Genomic DNA, 18,237 nt, shown 5'->3' on the forward strand with positions numbered 1-18,237 from the left:
ATGTGTGAATATGTGATGGTTATTGACAGCTGAAACCAAAATCGCCAGAAATATCACAACATGGTGCGTTCAGGAGGAGCTGGGAAATAGAAATATTGAATTTCCCAGTTTGAATGTGCAAAACAAAAAGCAAAACAACTTGATGTTCCTAAATCCGTGTATCATTCGTTCAATTGATATTCAATTTAGAATCAAAAAACAAAATATTGAAAAATGAGTCGTTTTTCCTTTTTTCGTTTTTAAAATGAAAAGAAATAAATGAAAATTGGTTTGTTTTTCAATATCCCGTTTGTTAAGACAGATCAAATAAAGGAAAGTTGAAATACGGCCACAGAGCAGACTTTAATGTGATTTTTCAATTTCTTCGATCTCCATGACCCGGAAGTTCTATCGTCTGTGTTTTGGTTTTTGCCGGCGGGAAACGTGGGCGGGTCACGTCAACCTGTAGTCCAGCACACACTACAGAAGGATCAGGCCGAATTTTGCCCCAATTTTCTCCTCCCTACCGAAGACAAGGTCCGGGAGTATGCTAATGATCTCGGGTCTGATCTTCGTGTAGTGTTCGGGGGGTTCAGAGAGATTTTTTCCGGTCGGAGCCTCTCCGGAGGCGTCGGAAGGGGAGATCGTAGATAATGAACATGTTTAATATTTCTGATCGCAAATCCTGTGGAGTGTGGAGCTCTGAGAGGCGCTGATCAGCTCCGAGTAGAGAAAGAAAGAAAGAAAGAAAGAAAGAAAGAGAAAAGTCAGAACTCCTAAACTCAGCAGTGAAGAAAGTGATGGTTAATCCTCAATAACTGGGTCGCTCCAGGATAAACTGGATTTCCTCCATTCAGACCCAAACTCCGATCTGCATCGCAAGTCCTACATTAACCATCACGGAAGAATGAGGAAAAAAATAAATGAAAAAAAAAAAACTTTAATATCCTGACTCAGTGCCTTCAGAGAGACGAGCGACGAATAATGAAATTTACCTAATCAAAGCTCAACGAGATTTTATTCTGGTGTAAACTATCCAATCTGGAGACAAAAAGAATGATTTAAGATATTTGGTGATTTAAAAAAGTAGCTTTGTCAGAGTCTGCTACTGCTCTTAAGCGATTAGGTAAATTTCATTATGCTTCGCTCGTCTCTCTGAAGGCAGGGAAAGTTGTTTTTTTTTTTTTTTTCCATGATGGTTAATAGTGGACATGAATTCAAACATCGGGATTATTGCAGGACTGGCGATGCAGATGAATGAGCAGATCGGAGTTTGGGTCTGAATGGAGGAAATCCAGTTTATCCAGGAGCGATCCAGGTATTGAGGATTAACCTCTCACTTTCTTCACTGCTGAGATTAGGAGTTCTGACTTTTCTCTTTCACTGTCATATAGTGAATATATTTCACATACATCTCCATCTCTGACAGCTGAGAGGGGATTTTTTTTTAAAGCAGCAGCACCAGCCAATCAGGGAGCTTTATTTCGAGGGTGTGGACAGGTCTGCTCGGAGCTGATCAGCGCCTCTCAGAGCTCCACGCACCACAGGATTTGCGATCAGAAATATTAAACATGTTCATTATTTACGATCTCCCCTTCTGACGCCTCCCGAGAGGCTCCGACCTGAAAACATCTCTCTGAACCCCCCCGAACACTACACGAAGATCAGACCCGAGATCATTATCTTACTCCCGACAGTCGGACCTTGTCGGCTTCGGTCGGGAGGAGAAGATCGGGGCAAAATTCGGCCTGATCCTTCTGTAGTAGTGTATAGTAGTGTGTGCTGGCCTTAAACTGACCCACAGGGTCCCGTGACCCGCCCACCTTCCCGCCGACAAAAACCAAAACACAGACGATAGAACTTCCGGGTCATGGAGATCGAAGAAATTGAAAAATCACATTAAAGTCTGCTCTGTGGCCGTATTTCAACTTTCCTTTATTTGATCTGTCTTAACAAACGGGATATTGAAAAACAAACCAATTTTCATTTATTTCTTTTCATTTTAAAAACGAAAAAAGGAAAAACGACTCATTTTTCAATATTTTGTTTTTTGATTCTTAATTGAATATCAATTGAACGAATGATACACGGATTTTCCTATTGTGTTTTGTGAATTAACCCACTTTCAAAATGAATATGCCACGAATACCTTTGTCTTTCTTTTTTGTATTTGTCAAGTTTAATAAGTTGTGACATTATTTGTTGAGTAATTTATTTTTAATTTTTACAGATTAAAATGTATGCCATCTGCTGTTTTCAAAGATAAATTCGGCTTTGAACACAGTACCCTGACTTTCACTTTAACCAGTAAGTAATTCTCCAATTCATAGCATGGTAAAAATATGACAAATATCAGCTTTTAAGATAAGAAAAGGATGGCCCAGTGGTTAGTCCTGCCTCACTAATAGAAGGTCTGGATTCAAATACCAGTCAGAGCCTTTCTGTGTGGACTTTGCATGTGAGTGGATTTCCTCTGGTTTTCACCCACATTTGTCAGTTTAGTTTTAATGGGCATGTGAGGTTAATTGATGACCCTAAATTGCGCCTGGGTATGAATATGGGTGTGTGCTGATGGACTGGTAACCTGTCCATAGGATCCTGCACAGGATTTAAGCAGTATCAATATTCATTATGTGATGTGTTGTAATTATAACATGATTTAAAGTTCTAATATTGCTTAAAAAGTAATATTAGAACTTCTGTTTTGTTAATGTTATTGTTATTATTGGTGGAAGTCGGGTTTGACCGTGCACCGGTCTGCTACACATAATAATTGGCTTAAAATGTTCAGACATGGTGTTTTATTGGTGTTTGTTAAACCCTCCATTAATTATGGGAGGCACAGCAGAGAGCTTAAGAAAGACGGCCGGGACTGATGTGGACAGATGGAGGGATTTTCTCGGCGGAAAGTGCAGACAGCTAATTAAAAAGCAGATGGTGTGTTAGCACTGTTGCCCGACTGACTGCAAGAAGACCTGGGTTCAATTCCGGGACAGGGATTTACCATGTTGCTTCTGCATGTTCTACCTGTGCCTGTGTGGGTTTTCGGTAGGTACGCCAGCCTCCTCCCATAATCCAAACACGTTTGTTTGAGAAATTGTTGACTTCAGTTGCTCTTCTGCGCTGGCCATGAGACAGACCTGATCCTTCCACCCTGCTTTGTGCTCACTGGTTTAAAGTCCAGCCTTCTCATCTGTTGGATAAATACAGTATGTGATGAGTGATGTAGAGGAAACTCCTTTTTTTCTAACGTACCCTCATGTGGGTTCTCCTTGAGCTCTGTGTAGTCTGTCACTAGTCCAGTGATGAGTGATTACATTTGCTGAGAGGCCGTGAATAAAACTCCGACTGCTGCGGAGGACAGAGCATTAAATTAAACCCAGTGATACGTACCTTAAAAAAAAATAATTGGCTTGTTTTTTCTTTTTATCCATTTATAACCACAGTTCATAAGTGCTTACAAGCCATTTTCTTGTTTAAAACACAGCAATGGAGAAAATGTGTCAATGTACACATGTAAAAATATAGGAGGGCAATTCACTAAGCAGCTACAGCCAGACAAATGAAAAGCTGTGTTTGAATTTAAATCATATTTTCTTTTTGACATGAAACGGACTAGTCAGCACTAGAAGCATCTTTCACTAGTCTGTAGTCTCAGTGACATATTTGATTTCTTAAAACGGTATCTTACCTTTTCCATTTGCGAATGCCTCTCTCAGCCCTGCAGGTGAATATGAACGAACGTGGGAGGGCAGATTCAGAGTAAAGATTTGAAATATGAAGACAGCGGGGCGGCGAGCAGTGGGACTGCGGCGTCTAATGGTTGAAGTGAAGCAGTGGTGAACGTCCTGGATCTGTAAAGGCTGCCATGTGAGAAGAAATGTCTGTGTAATGGCAGCTTGTAGCTGAAAACAGCAGGTTTCTGATGATGTGTGTGCAAGCATGCGTCTTTTGTTTGATTTTTCTCTCACGGGCCAAGATTTAATCCCCCCTCTCCAAGGTCAACAACAGGATTATTAGCTGTGAAGCCGTGTTGTAATGATCTCGGGGGTCATTAACTATTCACCGTATCACTCGACACTAAAAGGGTTGAATGAGTTTATCAGTATTAATGTCCCTCATTATATCCTGTTTTTTTTTTTTTTTAATGTCTGTGGACATAGCTTACAAAAAAAAAAAGAAAAGAAAAAGAAAGAAATCTGTGCTCGGTTACGTTTCTCTTGTCGAGCAGCACTTTTCGTCTCCTTTTTCTGCCTTTGACAAACTACGGCTGTTTGACCACAAACCCATCGGGGCGTGTCCGCTACATGAGGTGAAACCAGGCGCCTCCCCCTTCTTCTCCTCCGTTCCCTCCCACTCGTTTATTTGCCGAAGCTCTGCCATGTGGGAGTGGAGCGCCCGGGGAGGGGGGTGGATGCATGTGAGGCTGGGGGAGGAATCGCACCCCTCAGATGGAGTAAAGGGGGCTGGACTGACTCGGGTCTGGAGAGGGGGTGGGACATAAAGAGAAAGGGGGAGAAAGACAGATGTAGAAGAATGAGCAGCTCCAAGCGGCAGAGTTTCCATGGCTACGAGGAAGGGGATGAATGAGTGACATCACAGTGGCGGCGAGGTGAGGGAGTGTGAAATTGATTTGGCGGCGGAGCACGGGGATTCGGCTCTCGTTGGGGCTTCGTCGGCAGAGCTCTGCACACTCGTGTCTCCGCTGAATGGGCTCTCGCCGGTAAGGATCTGCTTTCTCTCTGTTCCACCTTGCCTTCACACAGTGGAGCATCGTTCAGAAGATAATTTGCGAATAAGTGTGATTTCTCACGTCTTCAACGCGCAGCGGAGACGTGTGTGTTAATGTGTTTGCATGTCATGTGGTGCTGCTGGTGTGTCACTGGGAATGAGAGGACAGGCAGATGTGCCATGCAGTTGTCATGTGTCTAAATATACCGTGAAATACTCAAGAGTAGGGGAGTGTGTGTGTTTTTCATTTTGGGAATGAACAGCTGATCGTACAGAAGAGGTTTTGCTGGATTATGAGACGTCACTGAAACAGATTTTCCAGACTTTGGAGCCGTAGTCGTTTGTTTCTCCATGTGTTTGTTTGTTAAATCTGCTGTTAAAGAACTTTGTGAAATTGTTCGGTCACTTTCCTGCCGGGTGATCAGTTTCAGCGACCAGACTCTTGCTGCTGAAGTCTGCTGTTCCACTCGCTGGAGAGTGAACTTGGCTTTCTTTGATGAATGCATTGTCTTCACCGCCATGCTGTGTGAGTTTTCGGGGGGAAGCCTCGGCCGTTAATTTGGCGATGTGATTAATGACAGAGTTGACCTCCGTTGACCCCCGCGGGGCGAGCCGTCAGAGTTGAAGGGCGTACGAGCAGCAGATCGCCACAGAGTCAATCTAAATCCTTTGGTCAGCGTCCAGAATGGGAACACGGGACGGCGCTGGAAGAGATTACATTAGCGATCAAAGGATCAACATTTAGACGATTTGGAAACATAATCTATCACTACAACTGTCAGGGGGTCTGCAGATTTGTTCAAATATACCCTGTCTGTCACTGCCGAGGTGAATCTGATTTGCTTCACATCTTTTCAGCGACTACATACAGTGTGTGAATGGTACACTCTGTTGTCAAGGGAAAATATGAAAAGAGACGCATTTGCAGGAGAATTTGCATGAAGCGTCTTCTCTGTGATCTTGAACTATATTTTCTTGTTTTATTCAGTGAGTACAGAGTATAACAGAAGTAACAGGATGGAGTTCAGGAGCGGAAGGCAGAATGTTTAGTTCTAAACTCAGCAGGAGGGCTATTCCCTGAATCATTCCTCTGTCCAGCCTGTTCGCCGTGGATCGTCTCACAGCATTAATTATAAATAGGAAGTGGATGAATATACATGAAGCTAGATGATGTAGATGATGGTGTTCAATCGGGAAATGAAAGGAAATCTCACTTGCAGGTGCTGGAAACGGTACAGTAGGTATGGGTGGCTGTGTGTTTCTGTGCGTGCCGTTCTTGTATTCCCACACATTAGGGAAAACCTTATGGCTGACGCGTGGTGAGAAAGATAATTTGTGTGGGTGTTACCAGGTTTTAGTGCAGACAATACAAAGCTGTGCCGGGATCTATTGTAACTCGCTTTAAAAGCTTGAGTGCGTGAACCTGAATCCGTCAGCGTTTTGGACAGCATGGTTGAGAACACATATGGGTCAGCAGTGGAGAGGTATGTGAGATCTCTCATCCTTGTCGTACTCTGAGAACAAAACTGCCCTGTAGCATAACACAACGCAGCAGAGTGGACCGTCTTGTCATTGTTTTTTGGGTAAGTAAACATGTTTGTATTCAGATCTAGGCCATTTCACTGCAGGGCCCTGTACCCTGCACCTTTTGTCATTAGTTACTGTGTGATATTTGCTTTATACTGTGTCTTGCTCTTGACTGTGTGTTCTCTGATGATAACCACTGGAGAGGGGGAGGTTGCTTGGCGACATGATGAGTTGTGCCTAGATCTTACTGTTATCAGTGTGTGTGCGTGTGTGTGTGAGTTTATTACTTTCGTGAGGACTGCAGCTTGACTTAGGAAAATAGAAAGTCTCTATTAAAATTTCCCTTGATTTTGATGTAATTTGTGTTTTAGTGTTGCGTTCATTGAGCCAAAGGTTTTTGGGTTCGGTAGGAGTCCGAGGTTTGTAGGTATTTGCCATTTGAAAGGTCCAACAACCCAGATCACATAAACTTATGGGGTCAAAACAGCTGTTTGTCATGTTTTTATTAAGCCCACAAAGTGTTCTCATCTGTGGTTTTTAGAAAAAGGAAGATCAATGTTTGCTCCAATGTGTGGTTTGACTCGACATTTACATTTGGAACAGCTGTAGTGACTTATATATTCTGCAGAATGACTTGATGTGAGATGCATGCTGTGGACTTTGCCAGCTTAGTAATGAGCTGAGTCCCAGGTGGAGACATGGAATCTTAAATTTAAAAAGATCTTCCATGATGAATCTGAAAACTTTTCCAAGAAGTTTAAATGAAACCCACAAAAAGTCAGAACTGATTATTACAAGTTATCAGAGACCAAATCAAAGGACTAATCTGGAGGGGTGAAAAACTGAACAAGAACCTTTCCCAGTGGTTTGGTGATTCCCACAGTGGAGTCACAGAAAGGATTTGGGTTGAGTTGTCGGCTCGGATTTTTCTGGGTGAAGTTTGCATGTTCTCCTTTGGCCTTTGTGTTTTCTGCAGGTTCTTTGAGCTGCTTAGTCCAAAGGACTATGATGATAGTATTGCAGGGTGTACCCAGCCCCTCAGTTAAAGAACACTGGGATATTTTCCAGTCCCCACATAGAAGATGAGTGGTAGGATAACTTTGGATTTCGTTCAGTACAGCAGTACAGGTGATATGTTTTAGGCATCAGAGAACACAGTTTTGTGGGCCCTGTCTTGTTTCAGTACTTTTACAGGGGTATGCAAACTACTGAAATAATCAGTTCAGGTGTTTTTCTATTGTTAAATAAATTTTTTCTTTATTTTTTTTGTCTTATGTCACAGATCTGGATTTCCTGAACTTTTGTTTCAAGCACACTTTCAAAAAAAGATCATCTACTGGCATTTGTTCCAACTTTATAACATTGCTGTGTTGTAGTGAATTGGCTAATGTGACCAATTGACATAAAGATTGTCTCTCTCTCTCTCTCTCTCTCTCTCTCTCTCTCCCTCTCTCTCTCTCTCTCTCTCTCACACACACACACACACACACACACACACACACACACACACACACACACACACACACACACTCAGTTCTATTTAACCGCCTAACCTTTGCGTGAATCAGGCCACTGTAGACACAAGCCTAACTGGTTGATTTTTCTGCTGCGTTGGCTTTTTCCTCTTATTTTTCATACTAAACTGCTCTGTATAACTGTGTGCAAAAAACACATTTTTGAATAAGTATGAAGCGTAGTGCAAAATCCGTCAACAAATATGCACACGCTTCAAGAAGTAGCCTGATGAGATATGCAGCCACTCAACCAGTGAAGCCTGCACATACTCTGTAATGTTCATATTCCAGCTTCGGATATAAATTGCCATTTAGATGAAGATTTATTGCCTTTGTTGTGTTTTGGATTTTCATGCAGTTTTTCAGCAGACTTTCCTCTTCTTTTCACCTGAAGTCATCAGCTGTCTAACATGGGTTTGCACATCCGGCAGTCATGCTTAATTACGTTATGAATTTGATGCATTAGTCAAACCGTTTGTTTAAACAACACTTGCTAACAGATGGAGTGCTTTAGAAACTCTCAGCAGCTTTTTGTTTTACATATCTTCTCACATCTTCACATCTTGTGAATTTCTGAGCTTCAGCAGGGGAAACATACCTGATGCTTTACTTGATCAGGGCTGCGGGTGGCCAGGGACTTTCTGCGTCGGGTTTTCATGCTCTCCCTGAGCCTGTGTTCCTTCAGGTTCTCAGGCTTTCTCCTGCAATACAAGAAGTGCTGTTTATTTATTGGTGTTTTTGAAATGCCAGGAATGTGTGAGTGTGTTCGATTGTGTCCCTTTGGTTGGTTTTGGGGAAAACCTGGCAACCTTCCCAGGGTGTGTCTCGATATCAGCTGGAGCAGACACCAACCACCTGTGAACACTGTGCAACCTGCTCAAACTGTACAATCTCTGGGAGCCTTATATAAATATATAATTGTAGCGTGACGATTGATGAAAGGAATCATGTTGACATGTGTAGTACATTTTACCTTTACTTTAGGTTTATTAGAAAGAAACATGCTCCCACTAAAAATAAAAATTGGTTTGAGGTCAGAGACAGAGTCTCTCTCGTAGAGCCAGTCTCCCCCTTCAACTGATCTCTGGAAAATCAGCTTCTAGATCCATTTGTTTCATTCACCAGATCCTGAGTGACTCTTTGGGACAAAGAAAGACGGTTTGGGTGGTTGTATTACATAAACCCAGCACCTAACATAACTTTTCTGAAACAAAGACAAAAACACACATTTTCAGTCGACCGTTATTTTGTAATTGTGCCGAATAGATGATCAGTCGGCTTGGTAAAAGTTAGAAAGTCATTTTCCTTCAGTCATAATTCAACCTGTAACATTTAGTGCTCGTGTGAAGTAGCCTGCTTTCCTCCAGTTACTTTCTCCAGTTTCCGTTTTAAATTGGAACCTCTCTAAGATTGCCTCACCAGATTCCTCCACTTTGCCAGAAACAGCTGTTTGAGTGAAACTGTGCATGTTTAGGAGAGTCCAGCATGTGTGTCGTTTGTGCTCATGAGCTGTTAGACACAGCGGACCTCTTGGAGAACGATGCTGCTTGGGTTTGAGCAGCTGTGAGGATAAAATAAGCCAAATGGCGAAGCGGGTTAGTTGTTGGAACCAACTGTGCGTGAGTCTGTTATCTCACCGTGAGTCACCGATACAGCCTGCGTCAGGCGGCGATCACTAGTTTCATCTCAGTAAGCGGAGAACAGAATAAGGTAAGAGGGGGCCGACTGTCTCTTTGTCAAGTGCTGCTCCAGTTGGAATTGCTCACTAGTTTGCTTGTTTCTGCTGTTCTTTTATTTTTCGGTGTATCGATTGTCTGCTGCTGAAGCCGGCGTGCATCCTTGATGTTCCTTGTGTTGTATATTGAACCAGCCGCTGGGAGCTCGGGGAGAGCGCAGTACAGGATAGACAAAGGCAGAGGGAAAGAGAGACTCTCTTGTAGTTTAGGGGACTGAAGTGCCTGAGAGGAGGGGAGGGGACTTAGAGAGGGACACAATCATCGACACAAAGTGAGTCTCTCACAGAACAATGTACGAAAAGGGAGAAATTGACTCACAACTTATTAATCGTTGCAGCGCTAATCTGTCCTCCCAGACTTTGTCATTCACTAATTTACCTCATTTGTCTCACAAATTCTCCTAACAGCTTTTGTCACCTCTCTGGTGACTCTGCTCCGTCCTCTCTTTCTTCTTCTGGCTGGCAGCGATAATTAGCTGAATTAGTCCTCCCGTCTTCCGGCAATCTACCGGCTGAATACTGCTGCAGATGCTTCCTCCCTCCACCTCCTTTTGACAGCTGTTGCCTCTTGAACTGTGAAATTACAGACATTCAAGATTACCTGGCGACTGCAGAGTTCAGGGCATGTGCTGAAAACTAATTTCAGCGGTTGTGGGGGATTCATTTTAAACCGATGAATGGAGGTTTTATGTCCTGATGGTGGGATTGTGTAGAAAAGCTTTTAAGACAAGATAATTACCGCTGATGACTGTGCAGCGTTCGGAGGTGTATTGAGCGTGCTGATCTGGCCGACAGCAAATGTTGCGTCTCTGACTACATGCATGCATGACACATGTGCTGGTGAGTCACGGATGATGAACTCGGCACATGTGATGAGTAACCAGCTTAAAGAAGCTGATCGTATATCGTCACACCTGCTGGACGGCTGTTCTGCCTGAAACAAACAAAGATTTATTCAGAAGGAATGGGGAATACGAAGATTTTATTGTAAATTTAAGTTTTTCTTATCAGGCCATTCCTTTGTGCTAGAAAAATACTTGGGAAAAGTAGGGGAGACTGTTTATATTCTTTCAGATTCATGATAATTTTGATTGTTTGAGATGCCATTGCTAATACTGTACATTTTGAGTTTCAGACTAAAAAAAACATGGACATCTTTTGTGTTTTTTAAAGAGTTGTATTTGCTAAATACCAGACGAAATAAAATAACTCTTGAACATTAATGTGCCAAAAATGAGTGATAAATATGACGAATATAACAAAAGTCCCGTGACCAAAAAAATGATTGCATCTACTGCTTTTGAGAAATAAAGTTAAAATAAAGTAAAATGCTCAGAAAACAGTAGCAATTTTGCACAATTTTTATCTACCCTTCCATCCATCCATCCATCCATTTTCTACTGCTTGTCCTTTTCAGGGTAGTGAAATTTTATTTAGCAGTTAAAAGTACTAAAAAATCATGTCGGTTTTGTTAGATGACCTCTACAACTTTCACATCATAGGTTTGTGGAGAACTTCAGCGATCTTGTACATGAATAAAACACCAATTAAACCGACTAATGTGGCGGTTTGTGGAGGGGATCTCCTCCATCTCCTGGCCAAATATCAGCTAAACTGCCATTAGTTAGAATCCAAAATCAGATTTGAAATGGCGAAATGTGAAAAACACAGTCATTGCTGTTTGACTGGTACAAGGGAGCTGTTTGCTGACGACTGTCTGATCGAGCGACGCTGACAACACTGTGATTTCTGCAGATGGCCCGTGTTGACAGATTTTCTCACGGAACCCTTGTTTTGTTTATCCGTCTGTTGTCATGTTGTTTACGTTTTTCCCCCCATTGTTAGTGCTCTCTCAGACTGCTTTAACACCAGCCGTAATGAAAGGCCAGCTTTCTTTCCAGACTCCCTGTAAGTTTGAGCTGAAGAGGTTCCCATAGTCTGATAAGCTATACTACTGTCAGATAAGCTTGCAACATATTTTTCATGAACTGCAGCCGTGTTTCATTGTAAGACACCGTTTAGCAATAGAAAATGTACAGACCAGTGTGACCGCCCTCAAAACCGTCAGTCTCCCTTAATATCTTCACAAACATCATTGTGTACAGAGCTGCTGTTTCCACATCCAGTGACTGGGAATTCCACTCCAGTAAAAGATCAAGCCAGACAGAATGTTCTCACAAGAAAAGGCATTTGGAATCAGGTGATTCTCAGAATAAGACATCGTGCTGAAATTGGGCTGTATTTCTATTTCATGCCTGATGGCCACAGGGCAGAATCCAGAAGCACAAAACCAAAAAAAAAAAAAAAAGCAGCTTGAAATCACTCCGACTGAAACAAGGTGGGAATTACAGATACACATGCAATGAGGGGAAAAATGAAGGAAATAAAAACATGGCCCAATCACAACTGGTGCAAATTAGGGGCAAGAGAAAGAGCACTGTTATGAAGAAAATCAAACGTAAAAGCCCAAATAAATAGCCATTTAAGTGCTTGTATTTATAGTGTTATAGTATATCAGTATATCAGACATTAACAAAACTGCTTCACAACTACTTATCTCAGTCAGTTTGAATTAAGCTATAACCAAATAAGGATTAAAAGTCACTAGTGTATTTTGAATTATTGGGCGAATAAAGAGAAACGAGGTCTGGGACAGATTATTAGTGTGAATGAATTTTAGAGCACAAGCTGCACATATTGCTCTGCTTACCTTTTGTTTTGGGAGAAAAATATTGAAATCCTCCGTCTGCATACAGAGACCTGCCTTGGGACTGACCGACATCGCTGCAAGGCCATTAACTGGTGTTAAGATTATTAGACAGTAATTCCTGGTGTTCAGTTTGAATCTGGCCTGAGCTGCTAATTTCAAGTAAAGATCGGTTTAATTATAATGCAACAAAATCCACAGGAGCATTTAAAAGATTTCAGATTCGCTGTCTCTGGACCGAAAACTGTAACTGCAGTTATTTATAAGTAAAGCATCAATTATTAATCAAACACCGCTTGACAAATATCCAAGTGAGTTCCTGCTCCGCACATCCCTTTGCAGTTTACAGCCTTTCCTTGATGAGAGCCGAGAAGATGTTGAGAAGATGAAATGCATATTTTATTGCAGCGAATTCCACCTAAATGTCTTTTCCCTGGTTGATGCTTGCTCTTACTTATCTCAGTGTTTGGAGTGGAGCAGTGGGTGACAGTTTGAACACACACACACACACACACACACACACAGGTGGGGTTGAAAGCACAATCCAAGAACAGGTTGGGTAGCAGAAATCCACTTGACCTTGTGGTGTTGTTTAACAAGCAGGTGTGACAACAGCAGGTGTTGAACAGCATCAGTACATGGCTCGCATAACCCAAGCAGCACATCAGAAAACCCAGCGTGAGTTCCGCACCGCGCAGCAGGCTGACGGCCAATTCGTTTTAGCCACGCTGACGTTGGATAAAGTGCGTTTGAGCGTTTAAATCATTAAATCAACCACCTTCTAAAGATGTTTCTTCAGCTTATTTACACAATCATTTGGTCAGAAATTTTTCACGCACGTTTTGTTTGTCTCCTCCCCCGAGTATCAGATATTACCTCGTGGCGTAAGCTGTTGCATAGAATGTCGCCACCGTCATTACTGCAGGGAATCTGACAGTTATCTGTTTTAATATGTGCTTTAACTGAATACTCTGAAACAAACGTTAAGCAGTGTGATAAAAGAAATGGTCACAGGGAAAGAAAAATCAGCTCTCAAACTTATGAGGTTTTGTGAGGAGAGGCTTGAGTAGCGACTTAAAACCCATGCATCTACAAACCTGACAGAATAACCCCCCTGTGCCCGGGTAGATTTTCTCCCACAGTCCAAAAACACGTGTTGACCTGGAATTGCCTCTATATGTGAATGCGAAACTGTGTGTAACCTTTTCCCAACATCGGCTGCAGTTTTGGTCAGTTGGATAATGTGTTGTTGAAGATGAACGGTGGATTACAGATTCAATGTATTCTTAATTAAGAACCATGGACAGAAAGTCAACATATCATGTACAGTATTGTTTGGTAGGTGAAAAGTGGACATAAAATCAATTGACATTGACCAAGCAGGTGAAGTGATAATGTGATCAATAGGATGGAATTGAATGTTTATGTTGTTTATCCAGAGAAGACTGAAGGGTGATGAGACTCAAAAATTCAAGCGAAATGGGAGTAAAAAAAATGTGTTTGGCTCCTGACTCTCCTGCTTCATTTCAGGCTATAATTCCAGTTACATCAATGTTAAGGTTACAGAAAATCAGTGTGAGCCGGTGTACCATTGAGTCTGTTTGTTTAGCAGCATTTAAATTCAACAACCCACCCTTATATAGAATATGTTTAAAACATTTACATTTGGCTTGTAAAAATAAATACACATTTGTGTAAATACGTGATACATAATTAATAATTTATTCAAAGAGGTCTCATTTCATTCATAATGCATCGCCTCCGAACAGTCGAAGTGCTTCGGCTTTGCCGTAATTGGTAAGAATTCCTTCACTGGGCATCCTGCACCGGCATTGTTTATCCAACACATCGCACGCATGCAGCATATGCAGCAGCCTCCTGGGTGGCGAGCGCGGACAGCGTGGTGGGAACACGGCTGCAGCATTGATCGACACCTCAGGGTGACGACGGCAGAGTGACAGCTGTGTTAAAGAGGATGGAAGCGCGTCGTCTCCTGTGGGTCAGGAGCTGCTGCAGTGAGAACGTGTGAGAGCTGTGCGGCAGCAGAGAGGCGCACAATTGAGGATATAACACCACGCGCACAGTTTGAGCATTCATTAATGAAATATATATGGGCGGTTTACAAACATACGTATTGTCACATCTGGATAATGAAGAAAAACTTGGTTTCTAAGTGAAGGATGAATATTGTGTATCATATTGCTTTTTTTGCTTTTAAAATGCTTCAGATATGTTTGTCAGTTGTTTGTAAATGCTAATGTGTATTATTGTAATTCTTCATTGTAACATTAGCCTAAATATTCATAATTTCACATCTGTCATTTTGTTGTGCAAAGTGAAGCTTCTTTGATGACTGAATTCCTTCATGTGACTGAAGTTTTATACCATGTTATCTTTACAAGAGAAGCTGCTTTTGCACTTTTATTTGCAACAGCTGCAGTTCAAATTGATGCCAAACCTGAAGAAAATTAAATACACTTTGAAATTGTTGAAGACATATAATAAACTGCATGAACAAATTCCTATAAGCAAGCAATAACATTAATATGGTAAAAAGCTGGGGAGTGGATAATCATCAGAAAGGGTGTTTGTAAAAAGGTTTTCTTTGCTTTTTAATGTTTGAGCACGGGTAGAGAGTAAATAAAGTGAGAAAACAAAGTTACTTCAAATATTTTTTCAAAATGTTGCATCATTGGACTTTCTATATTGTAACACTTGTCGATCTGAGAAAGTCTTTTGTTGCATTTTCAGTACGAAATGTAAAAATCTGCAGAGCAGTTAAGTAATTAATTAACAATCTATTTTAAATATACTATATTTTCTGTACATTACTGTCTGGATGTGTTTGACCTTCTTGTTCCTGTTGCGAGATGGAAAGCATCAGTGTGAGGCTCTAACGTATCACCCTCTCGCTGCTCCAGATGATCACATTCACCTTCTAGCAGGATGTGCCAGATGGACTCTGTTATGTCTTTTTGGTGCTTCTGTTTTCAGACACTTCTCGACATCGGGTCCTGGAGATTCAGATAATGAGATTTCACACAAGCCATTATTACTTAACGACGCTCAGTGATGGAAATGTTTGACATTTGCCTGTCACGTCTCCCGTCGTGAGGACGAGACGTCAGGAAGAGGAACGGGTTAATGGGGTCGTCACTGTGTGCTATGTTGCTAAAAATATTACCGAACCCAGGAAGCAGGGAGGATTTAAATGTGTCTACAATTGCTTGCATATGCAAATGTGTTCCCAGACACGTTGGCCTGCTCACACACCGAGCTGACGATGTTCTTTAACTCAGGTAGATGCTGGAGTAGTTGTTCCCGCTGTGTTTTGCAGAAGATGCCGCCTGTAGTTTATTTGACCTGATTTCCACTGACAGGGCTTACTCGAGCATCCTGTGTGACACACACACTCACACACTCGCACACTCGCACACCCATCCTACTCCCAGTCTGCATGTCTCTCCTCCCTTTTTCAAGCCTGATTCCGTGCACCTCTCTGTTGCCTGCTATCACAGAAGGAGCCTTACCTGCTTCTCACGTCCTTTCATCCCATCCCAACATGCCCGTGTTTGACAGCACCAGTGAAATAATAGCTCAAGGTCTGCCTAAGAAAATTCTGCATGCTGTATTTCCTGTAGATATGCATGCACGGTGCCACGCATTTTGAAATGTGTGTCACAACCCTGCTTTAGTCACGGGCTGCACACCCTGTTAAGCTCTTTTACGGTCATTTTTAGCTTTTTCGCCTCCTTCCCGTCTCGTTCTTACTTTCCCGCTCACCGTTCTCGCCCTCTCCGTGCACACACTCTTTAATGCGGTGCTTAGATATTCATGTATGCAAATCAGCCTTCAAGCACAAAGTCATAGAGATTGCCCTACAGACACACTAACACTGCAAGCGCAGAGTTCACGTTGCGTCACACCGCGAGTGTGTGTGTGTGGGTGTGTGTGTGCGTGGTGCTACATGACAAGTACATTATAGAGTGCGCATTAATACTCTGATCCTAAGCTTCATCAGTTTAATAAACTACAGCGATCTCTGGTTAATTTGACGCCGGTTTGAGCTGATGATGAGCACTTAACCTATTACTGCACCAAAAGCCGCACTGCAGTAGCTTTGTGTCTTTCTCTCTCTCTTTCTCTCTCTCTCTCCCTCTCTCTCTGTCGCTGTCTCTCAAATATTACTCTCTCTCTCTCTCTCTCTCTCTCTCTCTCTCTGCCTCTTACTTATTTGTCCTTCTTTTGCTCCCCCTGCTGTATCCTGTATCTGCATTTCCTCCATCGTTCATCCCATCCTCCCGTTCTCTCAGGCAGCCCCCCGTACCGTCTCCCTCTGCTGCCTCTGGTTCCTGCATTGAAGGGAAGCACGAGTCCTTTTATTTAGCAGAGAAGGATGAGGATAGTCCAAAAAAGAAAGCGCGCATCTGTATGAGTCATTGCGTATGTGTGTGCGTGTGTGTGTGTGTGTGTGTGTGTATATCTCGGTGTTGGAAGGAGACTGGGAGGGGGTGTGTAAGGAGGTGAAGAGCATTGCGTCATCGGGGGTGTGTTGAGGAGGAGGAGGGCCGAGCCGGCTGTCAGTCAGTGACGCCAGTGGAACACGTGCGCCGGCGATGGCTGGGCAGACGCTGTGCAGTGGTTATCTGGCTGTAGGCGAGAGGAGCTAGGAACAGCCGCAGCTCTCCGTCGCTGACGGGCTGACCGAAGGAGTGCATGTCTGTGTGTGTGAGTGTGTGTGAGTGTGAGTGCGTGAGTGTGTGTGTGTGTGTGTGTGTGTGTGTGTGTGTATGAGAGTGAGGGAGCCTGGGACTGTGTGCATGTAGATGCTGCATGAGCTGCAACCGCAGCCGCTCCTGCCGGTAGTGAATAATGCAGACAGGGGAACGGAGTTTGGATAGCATGCAGGGAGCCGGATTAATAATGCATCGCGCCGGTTACGAGCTCTGCATTAGTTAGTTTTTCTTCTAACCTGTAGCTGCCTACTCTCTGCCTGCGCGGCTCCTTGACTCCTCACCTGCCTTTTTGCCTGCCTCACAGCCTTCTGACACAGCTGGCGGACTGTCTGACTTACTCACAAAATGTCTCACTACCATTTCATCAAATGTTGTAAGTACCCACTGAGCGGCTGTTGTTTGTGCGTGTCGGTGTACTTCTGCATGCCTCGGTCATGGGTGTGTGCCCGTTCGATCAGCACTTGCGCCTTGAATTCAGGTTGTCACACTGTGTGAGTGGACGCGCTTAGAAATTCTGCTCGTTTGCTGCAGACCCGGCAGCCTAAACTTCAAATGGGCATTTGTCGCCGCTCTATGTGTGTGTGTGTGTGTGTGTGCGTGCGTGCGTGTGCAAGTGGGTGTTTGAGCTCACTGCAGAGAGCTGCTGCAGATGTGTGAAGTTGACCGGTGTATGCGGCAGGTAGCCGCAAAAGGGAGAAAGAAATGGAAGGATGGAGATGCCGATCCCGCGAGCATCTGGCGTGTTCCTGACACACTGACAGCCTGACGGGGAGAGAAAGTCATTTCAGAGAGAGGAGGACAGATGGAGGGAAACTGAGGGTGATTTAGAGGAGCGGTGGGAAGACGGAGGGAATGGCAGAATTGGAAAATGGAAAGGAGGTGAGGACGGGGTGATTGACATATCAAGAATGCAGCCAAGTATTTGAAAGTGGCGAGCCGCCTGAGTGAGGAGTGAAGGAGGGAGACGGCAGTGTTTGAGAGGTAATGGAAAGGAAGAAGGGAGAATGAAAGAGAGGAGATAAGTGAGCTGTATGATAGAGGTGATGCAGGCTGTCAAAGTCTCTCCTCCACTCTCGGAGCCCTGCCTGTCTCACCCCTTTAATCCCTTCTTCTTCATACGCGGCATATTTATAGTGTTTCCAGTTTGCTTCCTGTGTGTACTTTTGTGCAAATGTCTACGTGGGGCTATTTTCTAATTTACAGGCTCCTGCAGTGCAGTCAGTGATATTAGCCGGAGCCCCGTACAGGCGCGCTCCACATTCAATCAATAACTGATCGCCTGGAGACAGGATGGTAGGGGAAGGAGGC

At 43.2% G+C, this 18,237-nt stretch overlaps 1 protein-coding gene across 3 annotated transcripts in view; it reads left to right on the top strand.

Annotated features, from left to right (window-relative positions):
• The window catches only part of myo16 (myosin XVI), a 109,587-nt gene that overhangs the window by 6,970 nt on the left and 84,380 nt on the right, over positions 1-18,237 (top strand). The window contains exon 1 of one of the 3 annotated variants that reach the window (XM_030111288.1): positions 4,684-4,702. The exons of 1 other annotated variant lie outside the window; for it this stretch is intronic. Coding sequence is in view for 1 of the 2 variants with exons in the window: in XM_030111286.1 (XP_029967146.1) it covers positions 17,275-17,302 (28 nt within the window). In the remaining variant the exon portion in view is untranslated. Of the gene's footprint in view, positions 1-4,683; positions 4,703-16,775; positions 17,303-18,237 lie in introns of those variants that run through there. One more of the 3 variants, XM_030111286.1, reaches the window with a different exon arrangement.

Source organism: Salarias fasciatus, chromosome 16, assembly GCF_902148845.1.
Source record: "Salarias fasciatus chromosome 16, fSalaFa1.1, whole genome shotgun sequence".
Taxonomy (NCBI): Eukaryota; Metazoa; Chordata; class Actinopteri; order Blenniiformes; family Blenniidae; genus Salarias; species Salarias fasciatus.